General features: G+C 45.9%; 2 protein-coding genes across 8 annotated transcripts in view; one reads left to right on the top strand and one right to left on the bottom strand.

The window, feature by feature from the left end:
* Positions 1–3722: 3722 nt before the first annotated feature.
* LOC114018780 (60S ribosomal protein L38-like) lies at positions 3723–4878 on the bottom strand. Its single transcript, XM_037889742.1, has 2 exons — positions 4735–4878; positions 3723–3828 (listed from the first exon to the last, which is right to left on the bottom strand). The coding sequence occupies exons 1-2, from the start codon at positions 4860–4862 to the stop codon at positions 3723–3725; spliced, it is 234 nt and encodes a 77-aa protein (XP_037745670.1). The 5' UTR covers positions 4863–4878.
* Positions 4879–7587: 2709 nt separating this feature from the next.
* Positions 7588–14613, top strand: part of LOC102940945 (protein mono-ADP-ribosyltransferase PARP12) — a 45072-nt gene continuing 38046 nt past the window's right edge. For 4 of the 7 annotated variants that reach the window (XR_005227657.2, XM_037914239.1, XM_037914250.2 and 1 more), the window contains exon 1: positions 7588–7989. Coding sequence is in view for 6 of the 7 variants with exons in the window: in XM_037914239.1 (XP_037770167.1) it covers positions 7703–7989 (287 nt within the window). In the remaining variant the exon portion in view is untranslated. The remainder of the gene's footprint in view (positions 7990–14613) is intronic. The other 3 variants (XM_037914224.2, XM_037914231.2, XM_043534562.1) reach the window with 1 other exon arrangement.

Raw genomic sequence — 14613 nt, forward strand, 5'->3', positions numbered from 1 at the left:
CAAATGTCATCTGCTTCATTTGGGTTCAGGGATTTGGCTGGAAGAAGGTGAGCAGGGTGGGGGAGGGAAGAGAATAGGGCGACAATGGGGAGAGGGCAGGGCCTGGGGCAGAGCAGGCGGGGCCTGGGGCAGAGCAGGAGTGGAGTATGGGTGGGACTACAGGCAGAGGTGGGCTGGGGAACTAGCCTCCCCATGTGGCAGCTTCACCCACTGCCCATGCCACCAGGTAAGAGCAAGTCGACTCCTGCACACCTAGTGCACACTACAGTCTCCTTAGGCAGGGGCCATATTCACAGAGCTGAATATACCAGTGCTGCGCATTCTGCGTGAGAGAGAGGGTACTGGGGTCTCTGCGGGGAACTGTGACTTACCGCCACCATGAGGCAGGCCAGGAGTCTCGGTATCCTTTGCTGCCTCCACCCCGGGCTGCGAGCCCAGGCTGCCGTCGGGCATAGGGGCACCAGTTTAATACTGCATAGGGCCCCATAAATCCTAAGGATGGCCCTGTGGCCTAGCTAATGTACTCATCGCAGTTGGAGACTATGATTGGGGGTCCTCCCCTTTGTCTGCTAATTTGATCAGCATCTGGTGGTAGAATTTTCTGCATAGCTGTCCTCTCAGCAGTGCGGAGATTGTGGTAGATGTGATGTTTCAGGATTTCAGTCAATCAGTGTTATGATCAAGAGTGTGGTTTTTGATGTCGATTCAGATGATTCTTTTTTCTTATGACTGTCGGTGGGAACATGGTAATCGTGGGTGACATCACTGTTGTGAAAGATTTCTTGTAGTTCTCCACGTGTTAGTATGGTATAAGGTTCTGTTGGGGCACAGAAGACCAGTCCCTTGGAGAGTACAGATAATTCAGCTCCAGTTGGGGGTAGTCTTGATAAATTGATGACCAAGCTTCTTAGCTCAGGAACCTTTCTCCCAATATGCAACAGGTACTTCCCTTGTTGCTTTAGGTGCCACCAGTGTAATGGGAATGGGGAGAGAGAGGGTCCTGACCTAAGGAGCTTGGTCAGTAAGACCACTGAAAGCATGTGGTGAGAAAACTTTACTTTGAATTTAACACAATTTGAGTTACACGCTAGCTGTTTCATATAATCATTTCTGACTTTTATGCCTCATTACTTGTACTCACTTATTAACTACAAAGAGATTTTAACTGTACTTTATTTTATCTAATCCAGTGTGTTTAAATTAGTGTCTGGGAAACACTATTTGGGGTGGCAATTTGAGTGCATATTTCTATTCTAAGAAATAATGGACTTTATATGATCTGTATTGTCAAGAAGAAAGTTGGGCAATATAGGACGTACATGTCTAGGGGGAAATCTAAGATTGGGGGTGTGTTGGGATCACCTTGCAGTATGACCAAGGCTGGTGAGAGCCAGAGTGTGATCCAAGTGTGGCTGGCAGGCTGCAATTGCACACAAACACTCATGTGTGGCTGGAAGGCTGTTTGTGAGGAGCCCAGGTGGGAACTCCTTCAGCAAGGCAATGCAAAGCACCCAATGTTGCAGGGCCCAAGCGTGAGACAACAGCTCATAAGTCTGGATTGTAACCTGATATGTCACAGGCATTGAAGGAACAGAAGTTCGACATCATGTAGAGTCAAGCACGAGGGTTTATTACGCACAGTGCTGGCAGAGTGTCCCTTTGCTTATTAGGCTCAGTGAGATGCTGCTAAACAATTGATTTATGATAGATTATATAGGGTGCCAATGGGTGGAGAGAAGTGACGGGGTGGGAATTCCCGGGACCCTGGATAGGTTCTAGCAGCAAGACAAAATTAGCACAACAAGCCAATAGTCTAAAAGATTCCATAATGGCTCCGCCCATAGCTCAGGTTAACATGTTAGCGAATACACAGGGGTTATCCCTCAAAATTCTCCTCTTGCAATGTGTAAGCTAAATCCTGATTTCAGGTCCATAGAAATGACAGTGGCTCTTTCCAGACAGGTTGGCCCACAGCTACATTCCTGGAGGGTCTTAAAGCAAAAAGAACAGTAAACAGTACACAGCAATGACAATCATGTATGATTTACCAATGCATTTCTGCGAACTAGGATTGGCATCTGTGAGGGACGGATGCCATAACTCATGACGTCATGTTAGGCCTCTCCCTAAACCCTGGTTAGCATTCGGGGAGTATGTACAGTTATCTCCTCCTGAACCAGGGAGCAGACTTCAAGGCCCCTCTCAGCGAGTTCTGTGTCTATAACTCACGATAAGCCTCCCAATTACTGCTCTCCACCTGGAGTTATGCTGTCTCAGCTTATTTTATGTATAGTTGAACAAACAAGGTTGCTTCCTGCTTATCCCAGCTTTTCTTGAGCCATGTATTGTCCATTGTTAATCAGGCCTCATGCCGCAGGCCGTGGAGTTTGGGCTTACGTGAAAGATTCTTAATAGACTCAGTGGTCAAGATCTTGCATACAGACACTCCCCAGGTTATGCAAACCCGACTTACACAAATCTGCACTTACGGAAAAAGTTCCATAAGCTAGAAATAGGATGGGTGTGGGGTTTTTTTTGGCATAATGGTCAGATACGTTTCCGACTCATGCAAAATTTGAGTTACGCAAGGTGTTCCGGAACAGAATGCTTGCTTAAGTTGGGGAGCTTCTGTAAATATTATTGGGATTTTGGCTCTTCAGCCATGTTGATTCTTCCCCAGTAAATCATATTAATCAGTGTCTCTGAGAATTTGCATGGTATTGATGTTAGGCTTACTGGCCTGTAATTGCCAGGATCATCTTTGGAGCCTTAGGTTTAAAACAGAAAAAGTAGCTATTCTCTAGTCATCTGGTACAGAAGCTTATTTAAGTGATGTTACATACCACAATTAATAGTTCTGCAATTTCATATTTGAGTTCTGTCAGAACTCTTGGGTGAATACCATCTGGTTCTGGTGACTAATTACTGTTTTATCGATTGATGTGTCAATAGAGGAATTTTTGGAACAATCTGGCACAGTTCCTCAGATTTGCCTTCTAAAAGGAATGATTCTGGTGTGGGAATCTCCCTCACATCCTCCGCAGTGAATACTGATACAAAGAATTCATTTAGGTTCTCCACAATGGCCTTGTCTTCCTTGAGTGCTCCTTTAGCACCTCGATCATCCAATGACTCCACTGATTGTTTAGCAGATTTCCTTCTGATCTACTTAATTTTTTGCTGTTAGTTTGAGAGTCTTGCTAGTTGCTCTTCAAATTCCTTTTTTTGGCCTGCCTAATTATACCTTTACACTTCACTTGCCAAAATTAATGCTCTTTTCTATTTCGTCAGTAGCATTTGACTTCCAGTTTTTAAAGAATGTATTTTTGCCTCTAACTGCTCCTTTTACTCTGTTCTTTAGCCATTGTGGCATAACAGATATTACCTCATCAACCTTGTCTCTCATGGTGTGGTTTTTTGTGTGTTAACATTTGGGCTTGGCCAGAGGTGTTGCATGGAGGGTCATCGAGCATGCTCAGTAACACTGCTGAAGTTGGCTTCCCTCACTCTGCATCCCTCCTCTCCCCCATCCCACTATTGGCAGGTACAGGTCATCTCTTGGCTTGGCAATATTGCTATGGTACAATCTCTAGTGCTCTGTCTACATTGAAGCTTCTGCTTGGTGTTTTTTTTTAAAAAAAAAAAAAAAACACCACAAAAAACAAAACCATTCCCTCTTTTTTTTATTATAATACATGAAAAAAGCTCTGTGCATGACTGGTTCATTTCAGTTCTTCCACAGCCAAACCAGGTGGCTGGGACGCCTTCAGTTTCTCAGCCTTCTCCTTATCTGTGATGAGCAGAGTGTATAGGTCAGCGGTCTGCAACCTGCAGCATGTGTGCCAAAAGCAGCACATGAGCAGATTTTTACTGGCATGCTGCTGCCAGCCAGGGTCCTGGCTGCCAGTCCTGCTCAGCCAGCTGCCTGCCTGGGTAAACAGAACCCCCAGCAGGCTGAGCAGGGCTGGCAGCTGGGACCCCAGCTGGCAGGAGCCGGCGGAACCCCAGACCAGCAGCGGGTGAGCCGCTGCCGGTCTGGGGTTCTGTCTGCCACCCCGCTCAGCCTGCTCATGGTCTGGGGTTCTAGCCGTCGGCCCCTTGCCAGCTGGGGTCCCAGCCATCAGCCCCGCTCAGCCTGCTGCTGGCCTGGGCTCCACCCACCTCGCTGCTGGTCTGGGGTTCCAGCTGCCAGGCCCCCTGCTAGCCAGGGTCCGGGCCTCCGGCTCTGGTCAGCCCTCCTGCCAGCTTGGGGTACTGGCAGACAGCCCAGTGCTCTACAGCCCTTATCAAAAATTACACTACAATTAGCTTAAAAACTTTGTATATTACAGTAATAATTAAATGTATATAATGTTAATAAATACATAGGTTTGATTAAAGTAGTTGTATTTATGTGCCTGTGCTTAATTTTGTGTGTGTTTGATGATTTACCTTCTTAGTCTCACATGTCTCACACCCCCAGAAGGGGCATTTTGCACCCCCCAGGGGTGTGTGCACCCCAGGATCTGCATTTTAATTTAATTTTAAATGAAGCCTCTTAAACATTTTAAAAACCTTGTTTACTTTACATACAATAGTTTAGTTATACAATATAGACTTAGAGAGAGAGACCTTCTAAAAACGTTAAAATGTATTACTGGCACATGAAACCTTAAATTAGAGTGAATAAATGAAGACTCAACACTCCACTTCTGAAAGATTGCCGACCCCTGGTATAGGTACTGGCTTCAGCACACCTTGAATTTCATGGTCTTTTGATTCTTGATCTTAACAGATTTTGGATCCTTCCTCCTGGCTGTGAGCAGGAAGTCTTTAATTTCTTCAGTTTTGTGTGGCACGGCAATGGGCCAAGCTCTAGGCATTTGCTGCTCAAGCAGCCACAGACATGATGGTAACCTGTAAGAAGAGTGGTGTGAAGACATTGCAAAATATTAGTATTCTCACTGGACCACTGAGTTTGTTGAAACTGCAGCAGTGGTGAATTATGGATCACTCTGAAAACATATGTTCAGGGTTGGGTTACGTTCCAGAAATGCATGCAATGTAGTGTCATGCTGAAGTCCCTGTTTAACTTTCAGCTGTAATATGAACAAACAAACAAAAACAAACTTTAGTTACTGTGATTTGCATTGTAATGGTTTACAAAGAAAAGGAGATTAGAGCAGGTTCACATGCCACACAAGTTCATTGGTTTTCATCAAATAGTACAAGTGGCTTAGGCCTTGTCACTGCCACTTTACAGCACTTCAACTTTCTCGCTCAGGGTTGTGAAAAAACACACCCCTAAGCGCTGCAAGTTTCAGCGCTGTAAAGTGGCAGTGTAGACAATGCACCAGCGCTGGGAGCTACTCGCCTCGTGGAGGTGGGTTTTTCTATAGCTCCCAGCGCTGGTGCCGTGACTACACAGCCACATTAAAGCACTGCTGCAGTGAAGACGTGCCCTCAGTATTTCTGTGTAACTTCCTAATACTAAACGACAAGTTAACTTCATTAGTTTAATCTTCTAACTCTGCATTGTTTAAATGTTTAACATTTAAATTTCTTCCTTTATGGATTTACTCTAAATTTTCAGTTTAACCACAAATGACTTTTCTCCTCAATGTGTGTTTACCTTCCCACTGCTCTTCCCCCCCCCCCCCCCCCCCCACAAACAAACCCCATTGGAAATTAACAAAACTTATTTACTTGCTTGGTTCTGCGCAATTGTTTATTATATCAGCACAGCTTCACACATAGATTGTGTCCTTGCCATTCCTTCTGCTAGCCATGAAAGCAGCAGCTAATTAATACAATGTGTAGGTCCTACATAAACAATATTTCAGAATGGTCGCACTCTTTTCTTCCTTCTTATTTAAGTTATAGCTTTGAAACGCACATGTGCGCACACAACCTGGGGGAAATTTCTGACTCTTAGTGTCCACTGAGAGTCCATCACAATCATTTGTCTAGCTGGGGATTGTGGATTTGGAAAGATATATTCATCTAGTGTAACACCATTGACTTCAGTGATGCATTTGAAGCTGGGGGTGGGGGGGGTGGGTTGGTTTTTTGGGGGGTTTATTTTTTTGGTTTTACTCTTATACATGCAGCCCACAAGTCATGTGTGCTATAGCTCTTGCCGGTTATATTATACTGGCTCAAAAAACCATCTCAGGACTAATGGGATTTTTACATTTATTTTGAGCTTTCACCTATTGTCATCAAACGTCACCAGTGTTGTGCTCAGCTCTGTTCAATGTTGATAACAATCGGCTGCATGCGTGTGTTCCATCTATATGCTGCCCCAGCTCTGCAGATCACTGACACAGCAGACCCCGAGAGAATCCCCAATGACCACAGACTCTGATAAGGTACGAAGGCACCCAGCCAGGCTTACTGCCAAGCAAAACAGTCTCTAGCTCCCCAGATCAGATATCTACAGTTCTGCTAGTACATATGTGCTCCCTGACAATGGACCAGCTCAGTCAGTGGCAGGACTTACCACTGCCCCGTAGGCCAGTCAAAGACAACTCTTCAAGGGTACGCTTTTATACACATGTACAACCAAGTTACACATTGCTCCCGACATATAGAGGTGCAACCCTTCTACATGTTAGGGTACCACCTCTGACCTTGTACATGTTGGTTCAAACAAAACAACTCTCTCCTATTACCCTCCTGCTGCAATCTTTAGGATGGGTCAGTCTGTTCCTTGTTATCTATGTGGAATGTGCTTGTATCGAAATGTTCCGGTACCATTCCTGACACGTGTTTATATTACTAGTGCGTAGTACCTGTTTTTGGGTATGTGTATGATTGCAACATCAGCCGCCTTGCCAGCTTCTGTGAGCAGGGCCTCCCTCTGGCGCACAGCTTAACTTTGCTTTATGCTAGCAAAGTCTTGACCATTACTTTAGTTCAGGGCTTGGGTCTCATACCAGGCCTCTGATACAAGGGCTTATGTTTCAGGGCCTCCTCTTACCACACCCATTACCTGCATATAAACATGTTTATCCTAATCTTCACTGCAGAGGCTGTACTGCCAGGGTCCACCGAGGGCGTGGCGCTGATTACTTTTTGGCCATGGCCCCACGGTTGCAGTGCCACTCATTAACATTCAGAAGGGATGGGCGTAAGGGTGCATGGGCCAGGAGGGTCAGGCTGCTGCTGCTGGTGGTTGGTACCAGAGAGGGGAAGAGGAGAGGGTCAGGCAGAAAGGGCAAAACTGACCCTCCCAGTTTAAATGGCCTTCTGCTGCTCCTCCTACACTGCATGTTCAAGATAACATCTTTCTAGTTTGCAACTTGTATCCCTTAGCTTTAGATCCAGGATAACTTTATTCTGTAAAGGAGAAGATGTCTTTTCCCCCTCTCGACTGCAATTCTACAAGTGGGAATGAATAAACGCATGTCACAGAAAAGGGCAAAGGCACCCACATTTCAAAAGGAAATATACTGGGTATAAAAATGCCCTTCACTCTTCCTACATATTTTGCATGCTATCACTTTTTAATTTGCTGCCTTAAACCACTGCCCTGCCGCCCGTCACCCAAAGGCATACTTTTCTGCCTTCAGTTTCGATTCTTCTTTCCAGCTGGATGGGAGGAGGAGCCTGATCCGCCCACGAAACGGAGCGAGCGGACGGAGAGGCTGCCTAGTCCGGTTTTAGAGTAGCAGCCGTGTTAGGCTGCCTAGTCAGTAACCCCCTGGGCTCGAGAGCAAGCATGTCTGACCCCGCGGTCTGCAGCTTCATTACCAAGGTCCTGTGTTCTAACGGGGGGCTGCTGGAGTACAGCAAGATCTCCCAGCACGTGGAGCTCTCCGAGCAGCAGCTGGAGCAGATCCTGCAGGATGTGGGGCAGGAGAGGTTTCTGGTGCACAAGGAGGGGGGCTCTCGCTGGGTGCTGGCTGTGTCCCCGCTGCGGCTCTGCGTCCGCAAGGAGTGTGAGGGCTGCGAGCGCCTCCACTTCTGCAAGCTCAACCTCATGGGCAAGTGCAACTTTGGAGTCCGGTGAGTGTAAAGGAGGGGAAGGGAGGAGGCTGGCACCGGGGGCAACACTGGGGGGAGGGAGTATGGGGACAGGCACTAAGGTGCAAAGGGGGGGGGGGGGGGGAAGAGGCAGGGGGCTGGTACCAGGAGCAATAGTGGGGGGACGGGGTCAGTTAGGCACCAGGGTGCAAAGTGAGGGGGAGGGCAGGGGATCTCTGGCAACACAGGCAGAGGGCCTGGTGGTTTGTGCCTTGCACTCCTGATATGGTACTCTAGGCTGGTGGGGCATATAACTAATGAACCCCTGTGGTTGCACTGAACAAGGGTGGATAAAAGTCGATTATTTATACACATAAAAATCAGGCTTTTTTTTGTTTAAATATTTTTTTAAAATACAAATATTTGAAATTATGATCCTATATTAAGGCCCAAGTATAATCCGTTGATTTAAAGTTAAGTAACAAATAATGGTAAGCAGTGCGTGTTTGCTGCCGAAGTTTTAAAGAAAGTCAGATGGACTAGACCAGGGGTTCTCAGCCTTTCTTTCTGAGTGCGCTCCCCCCCCACCCCCCATGCTATTAAAAACTCCACCACCCACCTGTGCCACAACAACAGTTTTCTGCATATAAAAGCCAGGGCTGGGATTAAGGAGTAGCAACCAGAGCAATTGCCTGGGCCCCCAAACCACAGCGTGCCCCCACAAAGCTAAGTTGCTCAGGCTTCTTGCTTCAGCCACGGGTGGCAGGGGCCCAGGGCCTGGCAGGGCTTAGGCTCTCTGCCCTGGGCCCTAGGTAGTCTAACACTGGTCCTGCTTGGTGGACCCCCTGAAACCTGCTCCCCACAGGGCCTGAGACCCTGGTTGAGAAACACTGGACTGATGCCCTCACGAGGTCCCTTCCAGCCCTACATTTCTGAGATTCTGTGAAATCCTTGAGCAGGGGCACCGTTTCAGATTTCGGTGGGGGAGAGTGCACAACTTTAACTATGATTCCAGAGGCTACTTGGGCACCTGAAGACTCTTGTTTTTTTGCAGATAACTTAGATACAGTGCTCCTGTCAGATAATTTCTAATTCCTATATAAAGAAAGAGAGAAAATTAAATAAATATTAGATCCACTCAGCTCTAATAATATTCTGTCCATTCACTTAAGGGACACTGGTTAGGTTTAAAAATGTAATGTATATTCTTACTTTGTTACTAACTCTTGAATGTAACAATTGTAGAAAAATCTAGGTTACTTTCTATGACTCTTTTTGCAGTTCATCAAGCTTGGAATAGCTCATTTAACTTTTGGAAACATCCTGCTAGGGCATGTTCCCATGAGTTTATACTGCACCTGCCTGGGACTGTAGGGGTTTTACCTCACTACAAATAGACTAGAAACAGACTTTAAACAGGAGTGAAACTCACACGTAGTCTTTCATGATTTTTGAATATTTGGGGTTGGCAATACTATGAATCAGGCTCACCAAAAATCATGATTATGTAAAAATAATGTTTTTATTTACGTTCTGCTTTTTAAGCCTTTAGGGTGCTCTGAGGTCACATTGTGATGCTTTCTCCACAGCCACAAAGGCTAGAAATTTCATTTTTTTCTTTAAGAATGAAGGCTGAAATCTTCACACAGCCACTTGACTCCAGGAGTTGGAGCTTTAAGCAAAACACAAAAATCATGAGACTCATGACAAAATCATGAGAGTTAGTAACACTATTTTCACTTCTGTTTAAAGGCTAGTCCCTTTCCAGAAGGGCCTTAAACATAACACTACAGTGATTGAGTTGCAGTTTTCACAGGAGAATATTTTAAACCAAACACCTACAAAATTTCATGTTTTAAAGTTGAGGGGGAAAAATTGAGAGTTCTGAGGTATATCAGGGCCACTGCAGGCAGGAAAGGAAAATAAACAGGCACAAGAGCTCTGGGCAGCTTTTCCTCTTGAAAGAAAGTTGGAGGGTCAAATCTTCTAGTCCTTAATCAAGTAAAACTTCTATCGCCATCAGCGCCTTCACTCATAGATGTGTTATCACATGTTCACTGTGATAATATGTGGTCAATAACTATACACTTAATATTTATATATCTGAGCCATCTTATCCAGAGTTACACATCTTGTATGCATTGGCTCCGGAACTACATTTACTGGCATATCCTGATCAGTGCTGAGCACACAGATAGTGCCAAGTGAATAATACAAATCATGACAATAATTTGTTCACTTTATGGACTCTGTGTATACAACTTCTATTCTTCGTTCTATACGACCTCAGGTCAATGCCTTAGGGACAGAGTTTCAAAGGTTTTTAGGCACCCAAAGAGGCATCTAGTGGGGTTTACAAAGCACCTAACCTTCTAGGCACTTCTGAAAATCCCACTAGGTGCCTGAAAATCTGTCCTTTAGCCTGTGTCCCCATCAGTGCCCCATCTATACAATGAGGATAACAGCACTGCTCTACCTCACCGTGGGACTATGATCTGAGGTACTCAGATACTACGGTGATGGGGTACCACAGGTATAGAGAAGTTCCCACTCTACTACTGCTATCCCTCCCCTGGGTTTTGGCTCCTTCTTTTCACTCCTGCTCCCTCATCTCCCCCTTTTCTGAATGTAAACTTGGCTCAGAGGGCTTAGCTGTATGTCTTCTGAGTCCCCTGCGTTGTCTCTTCAATACCTCCCTCCTCCCCTAGGGATTCCTGGTTTTTACAAAAAGAAAAGGAGTACTTGTGGCACCTTAGAGACTAACCAATTTATCTGAGCATAAGCTTTCGTGAGCTACAGCTCACTTCATCGGATGCATTCAGTGGAAAATACAGTGGGGAGATTTATATACATAGAGAACATGAAACAATGGGTGTTACCATACACACTGTAACCAGAGTGATCACTTAAGGTGAGCTATTACCAGCAGGAGGGAGGGGAACCTTTTGTAGTGATAATCAAGGTGGGCCATTACCAGCAGTTGACAAGAATGTCTGAGGAACAGTGGGTGGTGGGGTGGGGGGTGGAAATAGACATGGGGAAATAGTTTTACTTTGTGTAATGACCCATCCACTCCCAGTCTTTATTTAAGCCTAAGTTAATTGTGTCCAGTTTGCAAATTAATTCCAGTTCAGCAGTCTATCGTTGGAGTCTGTTTTTGAAGTTTTTTTGTTAAAGAACTGCAACTTTTAGGTCTGTAATCGAGTGACCAAATAGACTGAAGTGTTCTCCAACTGGTTTTTGAATGTTATAATTCTTGACGTCTGATTTGTGTCCATTTATTCTTTTATGTAGAGACTGTCCAGTTTGACCAATGTACATGGCAGAGGGACGTTGCTGGCACATGATGGCATATATCACATAGGTAGATGTGCAGGTGAACGAGCCTCTGATAGTGTGGCTGATGTTATTAGGCCCTGTGATGGTGTCCCCTGAATAGATATGTGGACACAGTTGGCAACGGGCTTTGTTGCAAGGATAGGTTCCTGGGTTAGTGGTTCTGTTGTGTCGTGTGTGGTTGCTGGTGAGTATTTTGCTTCAGGTTGGGGGGCTGTCTGTAAGCAAGGATTGGCCTGTCTCCCAAGATCCGTGAGAGTGATGGGTCGTCCTTCAGGATAGGTTGTAGATCCTTGATGCGTTGGAGAGGTTTTAGTTGGGGGCTGAAGGTGATGGCTAGTGGCGTTCTGTTCTTTTCTTTGTTGGGCCTGTCCTGTAGTAGGTGACTTCTGGGTACTCTTCTGGCTCTGTCAGTCTGTTTCTTCACTTCAGCAGGTGGGTATTGTAATTGTAAGAATGCTTGATAGGTGTTTGTCTCTGTCTGACGGGTTGGAGCAAATGCGGTTGTATCCTAGAGCTTGGCTGTAGACAATGGATCGCATGGTGTGATCTGGATGAAAGCTGGATGACTCCCTGCCCCAGGGGCACAAGCTGGGAGAAGCACCTCTCTGCAGAACTCACATTCCACACTAATGCTGTACAGTTAAGCATTCTGCCTGGGAGCCTACCTCTAGTCCTGTATATGAAACTTGCTAATTGGTGCCCATGCCTTTGCCATTGAATGGGTGGGAGTTGCTAGCTAAACTGTAGCCAGTGTTTGTTGATGACCTGCTGATAGTCGTAGCCTCATCTGCAGGTGCAGAGAGAGTATTTTCTTCATTTCAGTTTATGCAGCTAGTTAATTCAAAGCTGAGAAACACATTGAGAATTCACAAAAAGAAAAGGAGTACTTGTGGCACCTTAGAGACTAACCAATTTATTTGAGCATAAGCTTTCATGAGCTACAGCTCACTTCATCGGATGCATTCAGTGGCTATGGTGCCACAAGTACTCCTTTTCTTCTTGCGAATACAGACTAACACGGCTGCTACTCTGAAACCTTCCTTTGTTTAATAAATCAGTGTTAAACACACAACCTGTTTTGATAAACTTACTTTTTTCTTCTGAATCCAGCATATTTAAGGTAGTTATATTTACTTAAGCAAATTTAAAATGCTGGTTTTGTGCATTTAATTGAATTTCAGTTTTCATCTAACTGCAACTTGATACAAATCATAAGTAACAATTATAGTCTAGTAAATATGAACTATTCACCATTTTATATCAATAAAATGTATATTATAGATTTGAAAAAAGTATGTTAAGCTATATGTCTTAAATGTGTATAGGTGTAGTGTACCCTCCTTCTTAGCAAAAAGAAATACCAGATTACACCAACTAATGAGAATCACTTTTATCTTCGGGGGGGAAAACTTAATAATAATAAAAAAAAAAAAAAAGCAAAACAAGATTCAAAATGAATTATTTTAAATCAACCCACCTTCTAAAATAAGACGCAGAGGGCCCAAAACTTAGAGGATGGAAAGGTTGCTTTGCATCGTCAGGAATCGCCATACTAGAACAGACCCATCTAGTCCAGTATCCTGTCTCTGACAGTGGCCAGAACTGGATGTTTGAGAAGAGTTAGAAGCCTGCAGTAGGCAGAGATGGAACAATCTGCCCCCCATTAGGTCTCATTCTTCTCTCATAGCCCTGGTCTACACTGGGTGGGGGATCGATCTAAGTTACACAACTTCAGGTAAGTGAATAACTTAGCTGAAGTCAACATACTTAGATCGACTTACCGTGGAGTCAACTGCTGCCACTCCCCTGTCGACTCTGCCTGTGCCTCTCACGGCACTGGAGTACATGAGTTGACAGGAGAGCGCTCGGGGATCGATTTGTCTAGACACGATAAATGGATCCCTGCTGGATTAATCGCTGCGTGCAGATCCAGCGGGTAGTGTAGACATACCCATAGTTAAATTTGGTTGCATCCTTGCTGCATGAATCTCTCTCTCCCCTTACTGTTTTTAGCATTAGCTCTAACAACTCTGGATATTCTTGTTGTTCATATAAATATCCAATCTCTCCTTGAATTTTGCTAAATTCTTGGCCTAAATTACATCCTGTGGGCATGAATCACACATTGTGTGAAAAAGTTTTTTCTTTTATTAATGTTGAATTTGCCACTGTAGCCCATAAGGCTAGCTTAGCACCATCTTTTGATTTAATTGAATGTCCCTGGTACTGGTGTTCTGAGACAGGGCCAGCAGACTTTCCTGACCCACGCATTCAGATCATTCATTATGTGATATAACTTTATCATGTCTCCTTTCTAATATAAACACATTCCTTTCAGTCCTTCCTCATGATAGTTTTTCTGTGCTCCATAGTTAGTCTCAAGGACCTTCTCTGAACGCTCCGTATGTGGTGACCTCTACTGCACACAGTACTCTAGATGAGGGGGTGTCACCAGCACAGCTTCTCCCCAGTTCCAAAATACACCACCACATGCAGTGTGCCTTTCAAGGAGGTTTAGTTTCTTAAGTAAACAGATAATCTTTCAACTCAGTCCTCACTTTCAAGTTTCATCCTGCTCAGGGACCTCTGGCAGCTTCCCACTTCTGACCAGCTCTGCCTCCTCTCTGGGACAGCAGCCCCCTCAGGGCAGCCTCCTTGCTCCAGGCGGCCCACCACAGCTCCACTCTGCTGTAGTTTTCCCACCCCAGGCACAGGTGCATAAGTAAGGGGGCTCCTGCTGTGTGTTCGCTGTGTCCCTGATACGACTCTGCTTTAGGGTTGCCAACTTTCTAGTCACACAAAACTGAACACCCTAGCCCTGTCCCTTCCCCAAGACCCCGCCCCCGCTCACTACATTCCCCCTCCCCCAGTGGCTTGCTTTCCCCCACCCTCACTTTCACTGGGCTGGGGCAGGAGGTTGGGGGGCAGGAGCGGATGAGAGCTCTAACTGAGGATGTGGGCTCCAGGGTGGGGCCAAAAATGAGGGGTTCAGGGTGCAGGAGGGGGCTCCAGGCTGGGGGGTGGGGCCAAGGGATTCAGAGTGCAGGAGGGGGCTGTGGGTTGAGGCAGGAAGTTGGGATGTGGGAGGGGGTGAGGGCTCTGGGCTGGGGGTGCTGGCTGTGGGGTGGGGCCGGGGGTGAGGGATTCAGGGTGTGGGAGGGGGCTCTGGGTTGGGACAGGGGGTTGGAGTGCGGGGGGGGGGGTGAGGGTTCTGGGCTGGGGGTGCAGGCTCTGGGCAGGTGCTGGGGATGAGGGGTTTGGGGTGCAGGAAGAAGCTCTGGGTTGGGGGGGGGGGTCAGGGCTGGGGTAGGGGGTTGGGGCTCGTGG

Source organism: Chelonia mydas, chromosome 1 (assembly GCF_015237465.2).
Source record: "Chelonia mydas isolate rCheMyd1 chromosome 1, rCheMyd1.pri.v2, whole genome shotgun sequence".
Classification (NCBI taxonomy): domain Eukaryota; kingdom Metazoa; phylum Chordata; order Testudines; family Cheloniidae; genus Chelonia; species Chelonia mydas.

Coding starts and splice junctions, on each gene's coding strand:
- LOC114018780 (XM_037889742.1), bottom strand. CDS start 4,862: ATGCCTAGAGCTTGGCCCATTGCCGTGCCACACAAAACTGAAGAAATT. Junction 3,829..4,734: donor AAGACCATGAAATTCAAGGT/GTGCTGAAGCCA, acceptor CACATGCTGCAG/GTTGCAGACCGCTGACCTAT.